The sequence below is a fragment of the Mauremys mutica genome, chromosome 3 (genome assembly GCF_020497125.1).
Source record: "Mauremys mutica isolate MM-2020 ecotype Southern chromosome 3, ASM2049712v1, whole genome shotgun sequence".
NCBI classification, from domain to species: domain Eukaryota; kingdom Metazoa; phylum Chordata; order Testudines; family Geoemydidae; genus Mauremys; species Mauremys mutica.
The window spans coordinates 46837144-46857824 of NC_059074.1; the positions used below are offsets into that span (position 1 = coordinate 46837144).

Below are 20681 nucleotides of genomic sequence, written 5' to 3' on the forward strand. Positions count from 1 at the left end.
ATGAAAATCGGCAGCAGTTGCACGCTTAATTGTCCATGCACAGTGCTGCAACCAAGATAGCAATTCTTAGAGAGTAAGGATGAAATTCAGGCCCCACTGTAGGCCATGGCAATACTTCCATTGACTTCCACAGGGCCAAGATTTCACCCTAAGTCTTTGGCAAAATGCAATAAAAAGTCACATTATAAAAAGAGCTGTGTTCAAGGCAGCACAAGTAGCTGTGTCAGGAATGATCTAGTTATTACTTAGTCCTGCCTTAAGTTCAGGGGACTGGACTAGATGACCTATTGAGGTCCTTTCCAATTCTACACTTCTATGATACGCAAAGGTAAGGCCAGGAAAAGCTTAGTTTGGGGGATACTGTGTCTGTGACTGGTAATGGAGGCATCAAAACATCCCAGCATTAATAGTCTGGAAAACTTATTCCATTTCAATCCTGAGTTTTACCTTACAACTCACTATTCCCCACCTATATCTGTGCTTTGCGCCAAATCCTGCGGCCTTTACTCAATCCTTATTCCTTAATCCAATGGGAAAATGTTGGACTGAGCAGAAAAGATGGTTTTTGTATCCACTCTGCTTTTGACACCAGCGGCTACGGCTGGCTCCAAGCAGGAGTTCTGCTTCCTGGGATTCTCAATAGGGTGGTTGCTCCGGACACCTCTAGGGTAGGTTTCTTTTATAGCACAGAAGACAGTCTTGGGGTATATTAACTTATAGTATGTTCCTCTTCCTCTGCAGGTGGGAACCTGTAGAAGCAGGACTATTGATGGGCCTGCCCCTTTCACCTCTGCTGACCTTGTACACTGCAAAGTCCCCATGAAGTGATTTCCAGTGAGTATGTAACAGAGGTGGAATCTCCCCTTCTGGAGGTGTAGGCTCCCTTGTGTGTGTGTGGAGGGGGATGGAGGAGCCTGGTGCCCTGAGCTCCGCAAGGCCCTCAGGACTGGCCCATAATGGACAGATAAGCTTCTGTATTTGTGCAGTTTGGCTCTTGAAATCCCTGTCACAAACCTACCTATAAAAATTAAATGTCTACATCGTAAATCACAATGCAGTAAGGAAACCTCCCTTCTAATTTCAAATAGAGTTTTGAAGACTTGTTTGTGGACATCACTACCTAGAGGGAAAAATATATATTTCATACTTGATATGTGCAGTAAATTGTTGTTAAATATCTTTTGCCATATATAAAATCTATAAAGAGAACAAAAGTAACCAAGTTTATGATGCCATGGTATATTACTAATATATGGAGATTTATTAATAATAATCCTTGGCTGTTCCCTAGTGCCTCTTATGCCAGAGTCTCAAAGCACTTTAAAAACATTAGTTGATTATTATCCCCATTTTACAGATGAGGAAACTGAGGAAGAGAGAAGTTAAGTGATTTGCCAAAAGTAACACAGCAAGTCAGTGGCAAAGTTAGGGATAGGACTGAGTCCCTGTTCTAACTGTGGCGCAACATTATATTCCCACTAAGTACATTCACTGTATCTTAAAGATGTTGTTTCACACCATGTATTTTAAAGATCATGAAAATTGGCCAGTTTTGTAAAATTAAAATTTTTACAATGGCAATTTCCTGCCCCCACATAAGCAGAGAAGGCTACTTAAAGGGTTAACTACACAGCTGTGTAAATAAAAGTTTTTTATTTATTCTTGATGAAACCTAATTATAATGTTTAAATACTGACTGGCACAGAAGATACTGAGCTAGCTCTGGATTCCCTTGTTTTGTTATTGGGCATGGCAATGGTACAACAAGATACTCCTACTGTGGCTTCAGGCAACTCATCTTCCTCAGTCCATTCATTAAGATCCGGATTATAGCACTGAATGCACTTCTTATATTTCTTTTCTATTTCATTCCAGCCACCCACCAAGTAAATTTTCCCATTAAGAGTTGAAGCACCTGCAGTACTCACTCCAGTTGGCAGGGGAGCAGCATAGCTCCACTGGCCAGCATAAGGATTGTAGCACTCAACAGGGAGGACATCAATCCTTTCACCCCGACCTCCCAGTTGGGACCCACCCATAACATAGACCCTCTCCCCAAGGGAAACAGCACAGTGCCATCCTCTTGGAGTGCTAAGGGTGGACTTATCCTGCCAGCTATCATTGCTGGGGTCATACATACACACAGAGCGGGAGTAAGCATTATTTATGTAACCTCCTGTGACCAGGATTCTACCATCTATGACTGCACTGGCATGGCAGCACCTGGCTACCTCCAGCGGTGCCTTCATTTGCCACTGGTTAACTGCAGGCACATAGCATTCAACTGAGGATAGACACCCTTCAGAGTTGCGACCACCCACTGCAAAAAGGAGGCCATTGAATACATTCAGGCTAAAATGGGTGCGCTTCTGATTCATGTTGGCCAGGTGAATCCATGTGTTGAAACGAGGATCATATCTGCAAACATTAAGAACAGAGAATAACTGATGCAATCAAAATACTCAAATATTTCTATGGGAAGGCCTACAACATCACATCTGCCACTCTATAGTTAAAACTGTGGGGCTTCTAAATCACTGTTTAATTTTTACTGTCTGGCTATTACAATTCACTTGAACTGAAAGTTAGAGTTCTTGTTAAATTTCGGTACAAATAGGTTTCATTCTTTAACGGGTGAGAAATGTATCTTTGTAATTCAAAAATAGTTTTGTCAATAAAATCTGGCATGTATTTAGCACATAATTTGATCTAATTACCTTCAGTAATTTGATTTAAAAAACCTCAACCTCCTAAGAACCTTGGAAAGTGGCTATTGTGCCTGTACAGTATCTAATTTCAAATACTATTCTCTATTTTTTGTAATTTAATTTCAAATGTGTCTTGTAATATGCATCTCAAGATTTTACATGACCAGTCTTTAAAAGTGACATAGTGGCTCCTTTATAATAAATACAATGATGTATTTATTAAATTTGTTCTTATATAATATATTCTGTACTGTACCTGGTCATATGTTCTTTTAAAGCCCAGTATTGCTGCCATTGAAGTTAATAGGAATCTTGCCAAACATCCCAATGTGTGCAGTATTGGGCCTTTTGGTAGTAGTAATTCAGAATTTATATGGCACTTTGTAAGTATTTCTATCTTCAAAGCATTGTACAAGCATTTTAAATGGTATATTTGTTGTCAGTAAAAAGATGCATTTTAAATATTTAGGGCCAACTTGGTAACTACTTATTAATGCAAAAAATCCTTACTCAGAGAAAGTTTAATTAATTTCATTGGGATTGTTAGTATCAGTAATATATAATAGGAGTCAAGTATCAGAGGGGTAGCCGTGTTAGTCTGGATCTGTAAAAGCAGCAAAGAGTCTTGTGGCACCTTATAGACTAACAGACGTTTGGGAGCATGAGCTTTCGTGGGTGAATACCCACTTCGTCGAACGCATGTAGTGGAAATTTCCAGGGGCAGGTATATATAAGCAAGCAAGAAGCAGGCTAGAGATAACGAGGTTAGTTCAATCAGGGAGATTGAGGTCCTCTTCTAGCAGCTGGCGGTTTGAAAACCAAGAGAGGAGAAGCTGGTTTTGTAGTTGGCAAGCCATTCACAGTCTTTGTTTAATCCTGAGCTGATGGTGTCAAATTTGCAGATGAACTGAAGCTCAGCAGTTTCTCTCTGAAGTCTGGTCCTGAAGTTTTTTTGCTGCAGGATGGCCACCTTAAGATCTGCTATTGTGTGGCCAGGGAGGTTGAAGTGTTCTCCTACAGGTTTTTGTATATTGTCATTCCTAATATCGGATTTATATCCATTTATCCTTTTCCGTAGAGATTGTCCAGTTTGGCCAATGTACATAGCAGAGGGGCATTGCTGGCATATGATGGCATATATTACATTGGTGGACATGCAGGTGAATGAGCCGGTGATGGTGTGGCTGATCTGGTTAGGTCCTGTGATGGTGTCGCTGGTGTAGATATGTGGGCAGAGTTGGCATTGAGGTTTGTTGCATGGACTTTATGTTGTTATAAACCTCGATGCCAATTCTGCCCACATATCTACACCAGCGACACCATCACAGGACCTAACCAGATCAGCCACACCGCAGTGAGCTGTAGCTCACGAAAGCTCATGCTAAAATAAATTTGTTAGTCTTTAAGGTGCCACAAGTACTCCTGTTCTTTTTGCTGAGCTTCAGTTCATCTGCAAATTTGACACCATCAGCTCAGGATTAAACAAAGACTGTGAATGGCTTGCCAACTACAAAACCAGTTTCTCCTCTCTTGGTTTTCACACCTCAGCTGCTAGAAGAGGGCCTCATCCTCCCTGATTGAACTAACCTTGTTATCTCCAGACTGCTTCTTGCTTGCTTATATATACCTGCCCCTGGAAATTTCCACTACATGCATCCGACGAAGTGGGTATTCACCCATGAAAGCTCATGCTCCCAAACGTCTGTTAATCTATAAGGTGCCACAAGACTCTTTGCTGCTTTTATAAATAATAGGAGTTAGCTCTTGTCTGACATTTTACATCCATATCTCTGAAAGCAATTATACTAATGCAGACAAGTGAAGAGACTTGCTCAAGGTCAATGGCAAAGCTAGGAATAGAATTCAGGTTGGGTCACATTGACTCCTGTGACTATGTGGTATTATTCCAGCTCACTGTTTAATTTCCACCATGCAGTCCACATAAAATATCTGTGGGCTGAGGTCAGGCAGGGCCTGAAATAAGTGGGGGTAGCTGGGGGGACCATCTCCTCTATGCAATGTTTTGCCCTAGCAAATTGACATAAATGACGAAACCGACCAACCAAACAACAGAGGAAGTTAGTGCTGCATTAGTTCTCCCTGTACACTCACTGACCACCCTTCTAGGAGGGGTTATTTGGGCATTCCTGTTCAGGGGCTCTCCTCAACAGTAGCAGAGTAACAGCTGTGTGTGCTGGGAAGCTGCTCAAAGAAAGGCATACAATTTATGCTTATATATTATTATTAGACAGTGTATTAGATATATACTGAGATCCATGAGTTTTCCCATTTCTGGACCATTTATGGGGCCATAATGTGCCATTGATTTTTAGGCAGAACACGTTTAAAATCAGTAGAAAGTTCCCCTTACAAATAATTTGACCCCAGGCCTCTAGGTTGAAATCTCCTTGTGTTCTACATTACTGCCACTCATAAAGTTCTAGGGGGACAATGCACTGGAACTGCAGTCCTTCAGAAACTATGCAGCATTTTGTGTATTTTATCCGGGTGGGAACAACGTAGCATGTAAGAAACAAAGATATTGCTTCTAAACCTATGTCATGAGAAATAAAGACCAAAATAAATGAAATATAGAAAAAATGTTGAAAATAAAAAAAGAATCACAATCATTTCTAAAAAATGTTCTTCAAAGTTTTCCACAAGGCATCAATAGCTCTTGAACTTGAAGAATTCTTGCCTTGTTTGGTCTGTTACAACATTAATGCTTCTTACAATTTTCCTGCATTTTCATATTTAAATAGCCATTATTCATTTAATTTTGGCTTGAGGTAGATTTTCTGATTTGGAGGTGGTGTTCTTTATACATCTGTGATTATGGATGGATAGTTTGCGTGACTTTAGTCGAACATTTGTAATAGCTAAAATTTTAAATATCATCCTTTTTCTCCACTGCTAATAATCTTATCTGGTTTTGCTAAGTTTTGCACTCAAGCTTGGATTTGCTGCTGCACAATGTGGAATCTGCCTCTCCTTCCCTTATAAATAATCATTTACCTGCAGAAATTGCTGACAGCATGCTTGGCCTGGTTCCTGGCATCATTCTGGTCTTCACCACCAGCCACATAGAGAAATCCATCCATCACAGTCACACACTGATTAAAACTTTTAGCAGGCATTTCAGTAAGCTTCTTCCATCCATTATCAGGATCTCTGTATAAGATGTCTCTGCTAAGGGACTTTTCTGTTAATGCTGGGCGTCCCCCAACAGTAACTAGGACTCTGAAACCTCCACGAATCCTTGTTCTTCTAGACTGCAGTGTATTCTGATTATATGGAAGCAAGTGGTAGTTCATGGCATCCACTAGAAGTCGGTGGCAGTCTGTGTCTTGCATCATTCTTGGTACAGTTTGAACATAATTGACCAAATCTTGAGCAGAGATTGTACCAAAACGAATGTTGCCCAAGAGATCTGCAGCATACTTTGCTCTTTTTTGGTCAAATTCCAGCCATTTTATTGCTATCTGGAATGCAGCAATTTCAGAAGGCAACTGCAAGTCGTCATCTGCAAGGAGTTCATTGATTTGATCAAAAGTAAGTTTTAAGAACTGGTCTGTTTCTGAAAACTCAATGAAGTTGTCTCTAATAAATTTCTGTGCTGCTTCCTTGGTGTTTTTTAGTCCATATGTCTCTGCAATATTGGCAATATACATACAGTTCTCAACATTGATTTCTTGCATCAAAAAATCAGAGCACATCTTTACAAGGGTGTGAATCTGAAGATAGACTGCTGTGGAAATTATACTACCTATTGTGTAGAGTGAAAGAGTTAGCTTTCCAGTGTAAGCATAGGTGATAACGGTGGCTAGGCCCAATGGAGATACATCATTGAGATCCACTCTTTGAGTAGATGGGTCTTTCTTTAAGATGTTATGAAAGTAGTCGCTGCATGAAGCCATCACCACCTTGTGAACATTGAAGGATTTGGTTTTGGTACCAATAATCAAGTCACAAAGAAAATTTTCCTGCCTCATTCTGCTTAGCCCTTCCAAGAGATTTGGGCTATAAGAAGAATCAGAAACCTCAGCTGAAATACAGCTGAAGCCATTCCCTCCGTCTAAGAAGCCATTCAAGCCATTTAGTTTACTTAGGGGGCCATCCTCCACAATTATAGTCATCTCATTGATATCGCCTTTGTTCTTTTTGACATTCTTCTTTTTAGGAGCCATGACTGCAATAGAATATCACAGCCAAGAGCTTGCTGAAAAATACAATGATAAAGTTTAGAGTTACGTTTCAGTTATAAGTATTTAACATCTGACTGATGACCCAACAGAGTTTAAACTTTATCAATAAATGGAACCACTGTAAGAACAGAACACAAAGTAACATATCTTACTACTACTTCAAAACTTAAAATTGTGTGTTTTATTGGACTGCATTGGAGTGTGGTTGCTAATAATAAATACTGAGTAGGATTCATCTGGAATTATAGTTATATAGCAAGAATGCATTTAAAATTAACTCTTGTTTATAACAAGATCACAAAAATCAAGTTTCCCCAAGAATGAATTTAGTATGCAAATTCAGTGGAACTGCAAGAGTTCTCTAAATCCAAATTTAGAAGTTTCTGTTTCCCAGAAGTAAAATGAGTTTGGCTAAGTATAAACTTTAAAAAATAGAATAATATTTTAAAATCAGGACCCAGACCTATAATTTTTTTAGTCAAAAACACAATAAAGGGATAGGATCGGATTCTGTTCTTGCTTTCAGAAGTGCTACTCACAATTTACAGTGATGTAAATGAGTTCAGAATCTGACACACGGAAATTAAAAATGGGGAAAGTTTTCCACAAATAAAGAGTACGAAACATTTTTTGGGAAAGTGTATTTTAGTCATGGTTGTCTGTATTTTTAGACTGAGGATCTGAGCCTGAGTGCTTTCAGGATTGGAATTGTAGATTTATTAGGTTTATGGAATACCATTTCCATGTCAAAAGCGACAGAGTCCTATGGCACCTTATTGATTAACAGACGTATTGGAGCATAAGCTTTCGTGGGTGAATACCCACTTCGTCAGACATTCACCCATGAAAGCTTATGCTCCAATATGTCTGTTAGTCTATAAGGTGCCATAGGACTCTTCGTCGCTTTTTACAGATCCAGACTAACATGGCTACCCCTCTGATACTATTTCCATGTCATTCAGAAATGCCCTTCTACATATAATTTACTTCACAAGCTTTCCCATATTTATATCGTACTGTCCATAATTGAAATTATGGTGCCCACAATTTCATCATCAATTATTGAGGGTATTTCTGAAAAAAAAAGCCTAACTTTGTTTTGTAAAAGAATTGATACAGACTTAGCAACAGGTATTAGATTTAAGAAGCCATTTCTGTATGTGAAGAGAATCCTCACTTTTATACAATAACATTAGATTAACTATTTAAATTATGCATATAAACTATGGGCAAATTCCTGCTCTCACTGAAGTCAGTGGCCAAACTTCTGTTGAATTCAATGGGAGAAGGCCCTGTGTGTTCTTCAGAGGAGTTATTTCATTTACAGAATATAAGCAAATACACATTAAAGAAAGGTCCTGGTCTTAAATAATACATCAATGAAATGAGTCACCGACACTAATCAAATACAGCATTATACCTAAGATACACTATTTTCTTGCATTCTGACACAATTTCCTCAAATTCTGATCCTAACCCCCTAGACAAGGACAGAACTTGGAGGAATGCTATTTAATGATAAAATAAGAAGCGGCATCATTTACTAGATTTTTTAAATAAGCCGCTCCAATATTTCCTTGTAAAATCTCATCACATTCAACTTCCTCAAGCATGCAGCTTATAATAAGTCAGCATTTTAATTATAGAAAGGAATGGTTAGTTCCGCTGTAAGAACCAGGCTTTTTTTTTTCCTGCTGGGTGATGACTGTGTGCAGTGCGAGAGAGGCCCATGTGTGCCGAAAACGTCAGTGTCTCAGTGTCACTGCATGCCAGAATGAGCTGAGATTCCAAAATGTCCCCTTGCCAAAGAGGTGGGTCAGCTGCTCCCCTTCTCCCTGCCCACCCCGGCTGCATTCCAAGAGCTGCATCTGTTGAAACCTATCAGAGTCAGTTCTAGGAATAGTAACACTCACACAGCAGCTTGCCATTTTAAGACAGGTTCAATTTAAGGTGTATTTGCCACTTTGGACACACTTGATTGTTTCAAATGATGATTTGCAACCTATTTAAACTACAGAAAGTGCAATATATATTTCATTGTTACAGACTGAAAAAGAGACCGAACTTTGGATGTGTTTACATATTCTATTCACAAACTTTATAGATGGCTAGATAATATTACCTTGGCAAGCAAAACTGTGGTTTTAAATATTTTCAGAGATACTTAAACTTTATAAACTTTAACACATGCACCATTTGTTCATGAAAACAAGAATTATTTTAGATCCAATAATTTTAAATGTTGTTTGTTATAAAAATAATTCTCCAAAGTTTTCCTTACCATGTACTTTTCTATCAACAGAAATTTAATGAGCTAGTTTGTTTGATTAGCAGCCAATGAGTTAAATGCAAAAGCATTTGAAGAAGAAGGAAAAGCAAAAGGAAATGCAAAAGCAAAGAAAGATATCAACCAACACACCATGAAAATATCTTAATTTTATTTTTAAGTTTTTCAAGCCTCGGGTGATTTGGTTTTCTACAGACTTTTGCCTTTCCATAGATAGAAGAGGTCATATTGATTTCAGTTGAGGAATAATTCATGCCAAAGGACATTCCAGGTCCAAAAATGTGCTAGATACAGACAAAAAAAAACAACCTATCCTAGAAACATGATGAATATGACCAGCAACTGCAGCAGCAGGAGCAACCTTACCTTCCTCAGCAATGCACTGTCTACAGCTGTCCAACCAGGTGTCAGTAGGAATGTCTGTTCCTAGGAAGAATGATAAGAGAGAGAATGAAAAAGAGAGAGAGAGAGAGAGAGAGAGAGCTCAGAGTCCACCTGACAAGTCCCAGCAATTGCAGTTCTAGCGTGACCCTTTGCTGTCACAGTGAATAAAAGAGGCTGGTGTCAGCGCTCTGGGGCCCTTTAAAGTGACCCCTCCTCCTCGTCTCTCTCTCTCTGCCATCCGGGGGGTTAGGTTTCCTTTGCTTGCCTGACTTTTAAAAAATAAGGGAACAAACTTGTCTCTTAGATATAAACATAGATGTGCAAGGGAAATATAGGGCAAGCTCCTGGAAAGGGCATTCTCCCCCCATCCAGCCTCATGCCAACCTCTCTGGGAGAAACTGTTTATGATAACTGTATTATTTGTCCCAGATGGACAAAATACAGCCTGATTCAGACCTCTTCTCTCCACCATCTACAGTGTAGGTTTCTTTCTGTCACTATGAGTTTAAGTAAATATAGGTCACATATCTTATTCGGATAGAGGATCATCATCACAATAGTGCTGCGGTCACTCACAACAACATGATAACTGCATTGCTATTCCAAAGAAATGCAAATAACCTTCTCCCCACAAGACAAGGTACTGGGTGTCGGAGGCGGACTAGTAATGGGATACTGAGCCCTTCATAGGCAAGGCCGGCTCCAGGCACCAGCTTAGCAAGCAGGTGCTTCGGGCGGCCATTCCGGAGCGGGGCGGCACATTCAGGTATTCGGCGGCAATTCGGCGGAGGGTCCCTCACTCCCGCTCGGAGCGAAGGACCTCCCGATGAATTGCTACAGATCGCGATTGCGGCTTTTTTTTTTTTTTTTGGCTGCTTGGGGCGGCAAAACCCCTGAAGCCGGCCCTATTCACAGGTTAATGATTCAAACACAGATCATGATCCTGCCACCGAGTTTTACTCAGAATATGAGGATTTCTTTGCAAGCCTGATGGTGGAATATGTCCTTCAAGCTAGTAGTGACTAAGAACAATTACCATAAGTGACCTGTGTAAACTGAGTTCAGTTCCTACCGGACAGCTGTCCACATCTCAGAAACAAACAAACAAATCTCCATCATGGTTGGCACCAGCTGACATTTTTCAGATACTGCATGGACACAAAATCCTTTCACTTCTCCAAGAAGTATCTCCAGAGTAGTATCTCCACAAAGTAGTGGTTCAGGGAAGCTTGCAATGCCACTATCAGTCTTACTTCTGTACTGTAGATAAAAAGATACCTTCAGCCTCCTGAGGTCCATCAGCTCTCATCAGTGATAGCCCTAATACAGTCACAACCCTGCCAAGATGAGAGATATCCAAGGAAAATGCGAGTACACCAGGATGTGGTTTTGGCCATTCAGTACATGGTGCTCTTTCCCTTGAGTTCATACTGAACTAAATCCCCATCATAGTGCTAGGGTGTGCTGTGTTGCTAGAGCTGCCATCTTTTGAATAAGATGTGCAGTATGCAAAACCAAGGCTGTGACAAATATTACAATAATACATAAAAATATTCCATGGTACATTTTCAAGAATAGGGGCACTGACCCCAATAGGAAAGACATTGACCCCAATAGGAAAGACAATTCAAATGTAATGGTAATTCCATTCTGCCTACCTAAAAATCCCTTTGTTATGTAGAGTTGATACATTAATTTTTAACCCCCTTCCTAATATTTCTTTAAAACATGAAAGATGTTATACAAGTATAGCAATTTTCATTATAATTAAATTAACTTTTTAAAATTCACTGCATACAATGAACTCACACATTTTTTGACAAGCAAGTCATTCAGCTTCACAGATTTAGGGGAAAGCTTGGCCCCATTCAACTCAGTGGCAAAGCTCCCATCAGGACGAAAGCTGTCTAATGGTTAGGGTGCTAGCCTAGGACTCTGGAAGCCTGGGTTCAATACGTTGCTCTACCAAAGGCTTCCTATGTGACCATGGACAAGTCATTGAATCTCTCTGTGCTTCAGTTCCCCATTTCCACCTTACAGGGCTGTTGTGAAGCTAAATACATTAGAGACAGGGAGGTGTTCAGATACTACAGCAATGGGAGCCACATAAGTATCACAGACAGAATGGAGTCAGGATTTGACCTTCTGTCCTGTCCCTGTGTTATTAGGTAACAAAAATTCAAAACACCTTATAACAGGAGGCTGTTATACCCTACTATTAGTAAATGCACAGGACTTCCAACGCCAACATTGGTTCCAGTCCATCATCTGTAGCACCTCTTATGAGAGAAACTCCTCATCCATTTTTGTGACCTTGACATTGATGTATTGGTGGACTTCACGGTTTTACTCTTCCCACCCTAAGAACAGAGCCTTTCCAAGACATTTTGGCACAAGGTGTAGCTTTCCCCCTCCGACACAATTCAAAAGACAAACCCTGATTACATCTGCTTGTTAAACAATGCACTGCTTATTTAAGAAAAATAGGTAAAATAAAGTAAAGCATTTACTCTTCATCACACATAGATTCATATAGGGGCATGCATTTCCACCAATATGTCAAGTCACTACTATTTTTGGAAAATTCTCTTATTCCTTGATACCCACAATAAGTGAGTAAAATCTGTTGAGTGGACCAGATCCTCAGCTGTGGCTGAGCAGTACTTGAAGGAGTGGGACGGGTGGAAAGGTGCAAAGGTGCCTTTTGTGACCAACTATTCCTGAATTGTCCATCCACCAGACTGCAGCCTAGTAAACAGTGGCTGTGGCCTTCTGCAGATGGGGGTCTGTGATGAGTTGGACCCTCCCATCCAGGGTGCCACCTGATGTGCTGGGGTCTCACTGAGCCCACCCTTTCTACCAGCCTGGGATTCCTCACCCTATTCTTGGTGTGCTAGGCTTTCCTGGGGAGGGATAGCTCAAGTGGTTTGAGCATTGGCCTGCTAAACCCAAGGTTGTGAGTTCAATCCTTTAGGGGGCCACTTAGGGAGCTGGGGCAAAATCAGTACTTGGTCCTGCTAGTGAAGGCAGGGGGCTGGACTCAATGACCTTTCAAGGTCCTTTCCAGTTCTAGGAGATTGGTATATCTCCAATTATTAGCACACACACACAGGTAAGTCCACACCCAGATGCAGACACAGACTGAAATCAGCTCTGTGTGGGAGGACTTAGCTAGGAGAATCACCAGCACTCATGTGCACACATCCTGTAGGGTATAAACCAAAAATAATATTGTCTTGTGCTGTACAGAAAGATCTGCACAGTGCAAGTTCATAAAAATTCACCCTCTCCCTCAATGTGGAAGAGATATGCACAGCTTTTTGCTCCCCCCAGATATGAATTGCAAAACCTAGGTTTTGAAATAAACAATAAGTTTATTAACTACAAAAGGTAAATTTTAAGTGATTATAAGGGATAGCAAACAGAACAAAGCAGTTTACTGAGAAAATAAAACAAGACACACAAACTAAACTTAATACACTCAAGAAACAGGTTACAAGGTGTAATTTCTCACCCTAAATGTTGTTTTAGGCAGGTTGCAGAGCTTCTGTAGCTTAGAGTTCCAGTTATTTCTCTTTACAGACTGGACCCCTGTCTCATCCTGGACTTAGCCCTTGCCTTTCCCTTCAGTTGTTTTTAGCAATCTTCCTTCTTGGACTGGGAGGCAATGGAGAAGAGTCCTGATTGCCTTACTTCCCAGCCTTAAATAGAATTTACATAAAGCGGGAATCTTTTGTTTCCCAGTGTGACTCCTCACCCCCTCTTAATGGAAAAACACTTAAAGCCTCAGATGGGCGTCTAATACCAGGTGACCCAATCACCTGACCCTGTAGTGTCAAAGCAGAAATCCAGTGAGCTTCTCAGGAAGGTGGGAGATTAAGTATCTTCCAAGTCTTATTGTTCTTCCTAATGGCCGACTGAGGATGATTGCCTACGGTCTGGTGGGTGTTCCCCCAAATACACACACAGTTGTAATTGTTACATAGTCAATATTCCTAACCTCTGATACAGAAATGACACATGCATACAAATTGGATAATCACATTCAGTTGATATCCTTTCCAATGATACCTCACATGACCTATCTTGCATGAAACATATCTTAGTTATGCCATATTCACATCATAACAATATTTCTATGAAGAATATGGGGTTCAGTGTCACAGCGTCACTGGGGCATAAGGGACTTCCAGCCACATCCCTTCCTCGGGTCCCCATCATTCATGCCATGTCAGACGGTAGGACTCACTACAACAACTCTATGCCATGCTACCTGAGGATTCTAATAGGCAGGGAGGATTCTCAAGTGGCCAGCTAACTAATCTTAATGTTGGACAGGACCTGGCCTGTTATATAAAAATTAAAAAAAGAAATAAGATACAAAAAAAATGCTTAACAGAGCCACCAATAAGGACATATGCCTAAAATGAGTAGCTGTACTACTGTATTGCTGCAACTCTCATCTTACTCCCCATTCCCTACCCTACTGTGTGTTACCTTCATTCTCCTTCACCTCTTATGTCATGTTAAAAACTTGTAAGGTCTTCCAAGTAGGGATCATGTCCTTTCATATTATCTGGGAAGCGCGTGTGTTTGTTATAGTATAATAATAATAATATTTTTGGACATATCTGGACTTGTCCTTGCTAGCACCCTCTACTAGAGGAGTTTTGCTGTTTAGTGAGAACCTAGAATGCTATCATAGGGAGACACTACAGTAAACTTCATGATGATGAGAATATTACAAAAATAATTGACCACCACATTCCCTCTCTCTATCTAGGTACTCATATAGCACTCATCACCATAGCTCCTAATGGATTTTTGTCCTCACTACTCCTGTGAAGTAGGGAAACCTTATCCCCATTTCACTAAAGGGGAAATGAGGTGCAGAGTAGGTTAAGCAAGGTCACACAGAAGGTATGTGGCTGAGTCCAGAATTGAACCCTGCTCTTGAGTCCAGTGCCCTCTCCACTAGGTCACTCTTCTACCATGCTGCATGTGGTAGGACTACATGAATTACTAATTGCACCCAGAGCTTAATTTGTGCCAGGGCTTTTCAGGGCTGAGCCCTGTCACCGCTAGGTTTGGCAGTTCATTGTTGCATCACTGATGAATGTAAAAAAAATGCTTGAGCTCTAGCATTCAATTGCTTGAGCTCCAGCACCTCTTTCATTACAAATTAAGCACTGATGGCACCTACAAATCAATGTCTGTGAAATCATGGTGTCTTCAAAGCTTCCTAGGGGTTTCAATGGCTGGTGGAAGGGCCAGAGTCTGCTTTGGTGGTGGTGTTAGCAAGAGCAGCCGGGGCATCCTCCACCACTGCCTGGGTATAAAACCTGCCAGGGAGAGTGACCTGGCGAGTGCTTAATTTGTAATGAAAGGGGTGCTGGAGCTCAATCAATTACATGGCTCAAGCAATGTTTTTACATTCTCAACTGATGCAGCAAGCCCAGAGGTGCTGGGGCTATGAACTGCCAGCCTAGCGGTGCCAGCCCTGGCAAGACCTGGCAAGAATTAAGCACTGGGTGGGCCCTGCCACAGTGATGATGATGATGGTGATGGATGGGGAGAAAAAGGCAAGCAAAGGCTCTGCCTTCTTCATGTCTGCTCCCCAAACAGAAATGATACTGGAAGAACCCCCAATCCAGTCACTGGGGAGCATAAGGGAAGAGATGGGAGGAATGTGGGCTGCTTAGAGAGTCGCAGACTTAACCAAGAGAGCGGAACAAGGGAGCCCAAAATTAACAAGGGGTCGGGGGCATCCATGAGGGCTCTGATCCTCCAAGCTGGAGAAAAGACAAACTGGAGCTGGGTGAAAACGTTGTTGATTTTATTTTGTCCACATCAACAGAGCCGAGTTTTCCTGAAAATGTTTCATTAGGTTGTGGGAGAGACAAGGTGCTGGAGGTCACAGCTTTGATTGGCCCAAGTTGGGGGCGAGAGGCAGGTTGCGCAGCTCAGCTCTGTACAGGCTCCAAAGCTTGGCTCTCTCCAGGGGTGAAAAGTAACGTAAAGGACTTACCGGTATGCAGGGCAGCCGGAGTCCTGGGCAAGGTAGGGGAAGGGCCACTCTGGGCCCCCTGAAGGGGGCAGGGTCTTGGGTGGAAGGGGCAGGGCTGGGGCTAGACTCCTCCAGCCAGCCCTTCAGGGCTGCCTCAGCCTGGCCTGTGCTGCCTGGGGCTCCGGCAGTGATTTAAAGGGCCCAGGGCCAGCTGCCCCTTTTGCCCACCCCTCCTCCCCCTGTCAGCGGCCCTGGCAGTACGATGCTGAAAGTACTGCCACGGCAGCACCTTAACGTCGGCTCTCTCCCCACACAGCAGTTGGTCCAGTTCCAAAGCTAATGCCCAGCCCTCCCCCACCTGCCCTTCCCTGATCCTGGGACCCACCGGGCTGGACAATACAGGTCACTGGTTCTCAAGCAGCAGGAGGCGGACGAAGTGTGTGGGGGGGCGAAGGGAGGAGACACATGCCGGGAGGGGGTGGGACCCCGGGGAAAGGCTGGACGGGGAGGAAGGGGCGCCCCCAGGCAGAGAGAGGGTGGAAAGCGGGCGGCACTGACGGGCGGGCGCCGGCTGCAGGGCTGAGCCCGGGGAGAGGCGCTGCTCAGAGCTCCGCCCCGCCGGCACGCGAGGAGGGACAGGCCCGGCCGGGCTGTGGCGCTCAGGGCGCTGCTATAAGAGGCGCCGCCGGGGGGCAGGTGCGGCCCGCCGAGAGCTCGGAGCTGCGCGGGCGCGTGGCGTGGCGGCTGGGCCGGGTGCCTGGGCGCTGCAGGGCTTTGCTATGGCAGAGGCTGCGAGCCTGGTGCCGAGGGTCTTGTATCTGAAAGAGCGGCTCGGCCAGACTCAGGATCCCCAAAAGGTACCGCCTCGCCCCCGCGCCCCAGGCCACCCCGCACCTGCCTAGGAGAGGAGGCTGGAGCCAGCGCCCTGCGGGGGCTGCTGGGCTGGGGCCTGTTTCTGGCTGGCCGCCCCCCGTGACCCCCGCACACAAGCTGCGGGATCCCTCTGGCAGGTCCCTCTGCGAGGCGAGTTCGTGGTTTCACTGACTTTATTGCCTTCAGCTGATGACCCCTAAAGCTTCTGCTTCATCCTGAGAGCACCTAGATCCATTTATCCCCCTTGGCACTTGTTAGGCCTGAAACTTCCCCTGCTTTAGCTTTGCACAGCCTAGTGCTGAATGGCCTGTGTGGTCCAAGCAGAGTTATTTTTCAAAGCTCCTGAACAAGAAATTAAAAAGCCATTTTGACAGATAAGGAGAGCTGTCCTGCTGCAGTCCTGTGGCAATGAGTGGATGCCTGCTGGAGAGAGTCCAATGTCTGTTTGATATGCACAGCAAATCCAAGAGAGAGAAGCCTATAAGGAGGTGCTACAAACAAGCTTAAAAAGCAATAGGAATAAAATCTTAAGCATTTAGTGTTTTAAAATGTACTTTTGAAAGCAAAATATAAAGTCATTTATTTATATATAGTGAAATTTAGTTTTAACTGATTTAATTTAACGTATCTAACTTTTACCTTTTTGATTATGTATTAAAGCTCATGTTGATGCAAAAATCAGTGTTTATTCCCATGCGTCTTATATTTGATTTATGTGTTTAATATCTCTAAGGGAAGCCATGATGATAGTATAATAATGATATTGAAATGACAGTTCCATCAGTGCTGCCTTAGATGAGTAGCCCTGTTGAATTTAATGGGAGTAGTCACATGTACAGTAGACCCTCAGCTACAAACACTTCTGGAAGGGAGGTTGTTCATAACTCTGAAATGGTCGTAAAACGTTATGGTTCTTTCAAAAGTTTACAACTGAACATTGACTTCATACAACTTTGAAACTTTACTATGCAGAAGACAAATGCTGCTTTTATCTATCTTAATTTAAATGAAACAAGCACAGAAACAGTTTCCTTACCTTGTCATATACTTTTTAAAACTTTCCCTTCATTTTTTTAGTGGCTTACCTTTAACACAGTAGTGTGTTAAATATATTTTTCTCCCCACCCCACCCTTGCTGTTGCCTGACTGCATACTTCTGGTTTCAAATGAGATGTGTAGTTGACCATCAGTTCATAACTCTGAGGTTCTATTGTATAATATTACTCTTGGTTAGAAGTATTTGAAGAATCATTGCTTAAGCTAAATCCTGTCTCTCATTTGTTTTGATATTCCAGTGGTGCTGACATTGAGTGTTTTAAAGATAATTTGGAGGAGCACATTCTTTAAATTTGGAAATGAAAGGATTGACATGTCAGTACCTTCTGATGACTGAGGCGGGAAGGTCTTCTGTAAGAACATGTCTGTTATGAGTTACTTCATAAACTAATCTTGAAAAGCTGCTTAAGGTCAGTTGGCCTTTGTTGTCATTTCTCTTCGGTTATTTTGACCCGGAGTGGGGCAAGTCATGGTAATTTTATCCAGTTTATAGGGACATGCTTTTTTTAATATCAGGAGACTCTCTAGAATAGTAGTGGTGGTAGTGGTTTATGATGAGAATAAGGAACAGAATGGTGAGAAGAAAATTAGAACTTGTGACCTCGATATAACAGAGCATCTAAAGCAAACTCATCTAAGTAACAGTGTTGGTTATGTCCGAAGGCTTCTTGGCACTCAGACTAGAAAGCTAAAACACGTTGAGCTTCTGGGGTGCAAACTGCTTTGTATTTGATAGCGGTTCTAAGTGTGACAAATGAGCCTTTATGACTTTGCTAATGCTATACAACAGAGAGAGGCTGAAACAGTGTAAGAAAGTTATTGCATATTCCAGTCATGCCAGAAGGACAAAGCTGCTCCCAAGCTTAAAAAGGAATCCAGTAACCAGTAGGATAGCAGGATTGCCCAGGAGCTATAAGAAGTAGCCAGATGGGAAGTACCCAGAACCAAACCTCAAACACAGATCAGTCTGATCTGAAGGATCAGTATTTGACCACTAAAGCAAACTAAGATGAAACCAGACCTGAGCAGGAAGATTAGCAGGATTCCACTGGCTGCTGTCAAGATATTGTGGCTAGTAAAGGGATAAACAACTAATGAGCATCCAACTTCATCTTTAAAGGAAACTGAAGGTATGTCTGTGCTTAACACTACAGCAGCAGAGCTGAAGCTGTGCTGCTGTAGTGCTTCAGTGTAGACATTACCGACACCAACAGGAGAGGTTCTCCCATTGCAATAGGTAATTCACCTCCCCGAGAGGCAGTAGATAGGTCAAGAATCAATGGAGGAAGTCTCCTGTTCACCTAGCTCGGTCTACACCAAGGGTTAGGTCAGCCTAGTTACCTCTCTCGGGTGTGGATTTTGGATGCAAGTTCCCAGTGTTGACGAGCCCCAAGTATAACATTTAATCAGATACCATTGTTGAAAGTTACAAGCCTGGGCAGAATACAGTAAGGCGTTATCTGTCAAAGCTATTGTATACAGAGAACAGCTATAATTTTTAAATAATAATAATTAATTGGTGGTTCCTGAACTTAAAACTTGGAACTGATTTATGGTTACATTTTTCGTGTGTGTGTGTGTGATATTCATAATCTTTATTTAGACACCTATGTCTTATCTTCACTTCTATTTCAAGGGTATTTTCTATTTGTGCTGGCTATGAGAGTCAAAGTAGCAGGTTGTTTTCCTGTGCTGAATGTTTTTTGTTGTTTCTGCAGACCATATCCTCAGTGACACCTGTGCAGCTGTTGCTTGCAAATTATGCTCCCACTTTCAGCTCTTCAAACCCACTAACCATCACTGGCATTACACAGGTGTGACTGCAAGCCTTAGTTGCCCTGTAGAATGTTTATTATTGGTGATGGAAGATCAGAAGGGAGTAAGCATGTTTGACTGTCAGAGCCCTGGCTGAGTTTGCATGGCTGGCAATTTTAAAACTTGTGTCTATATAACTGGGGGCAAAATGGGGAATGTCACAACTTTGGCCAGGATCTACAAAGAGACTTAAGCATTGCATCACCTAGGGTATATCTAGGGGGGTCAGGGCTCTGGGTTGGGGGTGCAGGCTCTGGGCTGGGGCTGGGGATGAGGGGTTTGGGATGCAGGAGGGGGCTCCGGGTTTGGGGTGGGGGTTGAGGGATGGGCTTACTTTGGGTGGTTCCTGGTCAGCGGCACAGCGGGGCTGCTAAGGCAGGCTTCCTGCCTGTTCTGGCGCAGTGGATGGCGCTGCGCCCCGGAAGCGGCCAGCAGCAGGTCTGGCTCCCAGGCAGAGGCACGTAAGTGGCTCCATGTGGCTCTTGCCCGCAGGCACTGCCCCCCACCCTGGGAGCGCGGAGCTGGTGCTCGGGGCAAGGGCAGTGCATGGAGCCCTGTGGCCTCTCCTGCTTTGGAGCCAGACCTGGTGCTGGCCACTCCTGGGGTGCAGCGTGGTGTCAGAGCAGGTAGGGACTAGCCTGCCTTAGCTGGGCAGCACCGCCGACGGGACATGTAATGTCCCGGTCGGCAGCGCTGACCAGAGCCGCCGCGATCCAGTGCCTTAAATTCCGTGACCCAGTACTGGGTCACAATCTGCAGTTTGAAAACCACTGCTCTAACCACCTGGTGATTGTCTTCACCCTCCCACCTCATCCTCCTGTTCTCAGGGCCGTCCTTACCCATACGCAAAGTATGCAGATGCATAGGGCCCCAGGAAATTTGGGGCACCAAATTTCCCAGGGCCCCCGCCTCTTCCCACCCCTGCTCCGCCCCAGCCCCGCCCCCACTCCCCTGAGCTCTGCAGCATGCTGGGCCTGCACTCACTGGCGGCAGGAAGTGCAGACCTGGCCCCAGGCGTGCCGCTGGTGAGTGCTGGGGGGTGGTTCCCCCTTTTCCCCCAAGCCTGCCCCCCCACAGAGGCCTGGGGCCTGCCCCCACCCCATGAGGGGGCTGTGTAGGGCCCCAGAGTAAGTAGGGATGGCCCTGCCTGGTCTAGACAGATTTTGAATGGGACCCAATCTGGTAGGGAGCTTCTAAGCACACCTACAGGATTGGGCCCCAGGGGTGAGCTAGGAAGGCGAAGGCTCATCTTCTCCTAGTTTGTAGATTGTGTTAGAAAGGAGAGAGGCATCAGTGTACATGTTTAGAGACAGAAACTTAAGCTCCTATAAGTTTTTCCAGTAGAA

General features: G+C 43.4%; 2 protein-coding genes across 5 annotated transcripts in view; one reads left to right on the forward strand and one right to left on the reverse strand.

The window, feature by feature from the left end:
• Nucleotides 1–1685: 1685 nt before the first annotated feature.
• KLHL31 (kelch like family member 31) lies at nucleotides 1686–16568 on the reverse strand. 4 transcript variants are annotated; one of them, XM_045011878.1, is made up of 4 exons: nucleotides 16486–16568; nucleotides 9567–9626; nucleotides 5724–6927; nucleotides 1686–2418 (listed from the first exon to the last, which is right to left on the reverse strand). In XM_045011878.1, exons 3-4 carry the CDS (start codon nucleotides 6893–6895, stop codon nucleotides 1686–1688), a joined length of 1905 nt encoding a protein of 634 aa, XP_044867813.1. In that variant the 5' UTR covers nucleotides 6896–6927; nucleotides 9567–9626; nucleotides 16486–16568. The 4 variants fall into 4 exon arrangements, with proteins under 4 accessions (XP_044867813.1, XP_044867809.1, XP_044867810.1 ...); XM_045011874.1 differs by lacking the exon at nucleotides 16486–16568 and adding an exon at nucleotides 15977–16088; XM_045011875.1 differs by lacking the exon at nucleotides 16486–16568 and adding an exon at nucleotides 15613–15743.
• LOC123367557 (elongin-A-like) overlaps nucleotides 16286–20681 on the forward strand; it is a 35223-nt gene continuing 30827 nt past the window's right edge. Inside the window, exon 1 of the mRNA XM_045011879.1 lies at nucleotides 16286–16448. Coding sequence (XP_044867814.1) covers nucleotides 16371–16448 — 78 coding nt within the window. The 5' untranslated portion in view covers nucleotides 16286–16370. The remainder of the gene's footprint in view (nucleotides 16449–20681) is intronic.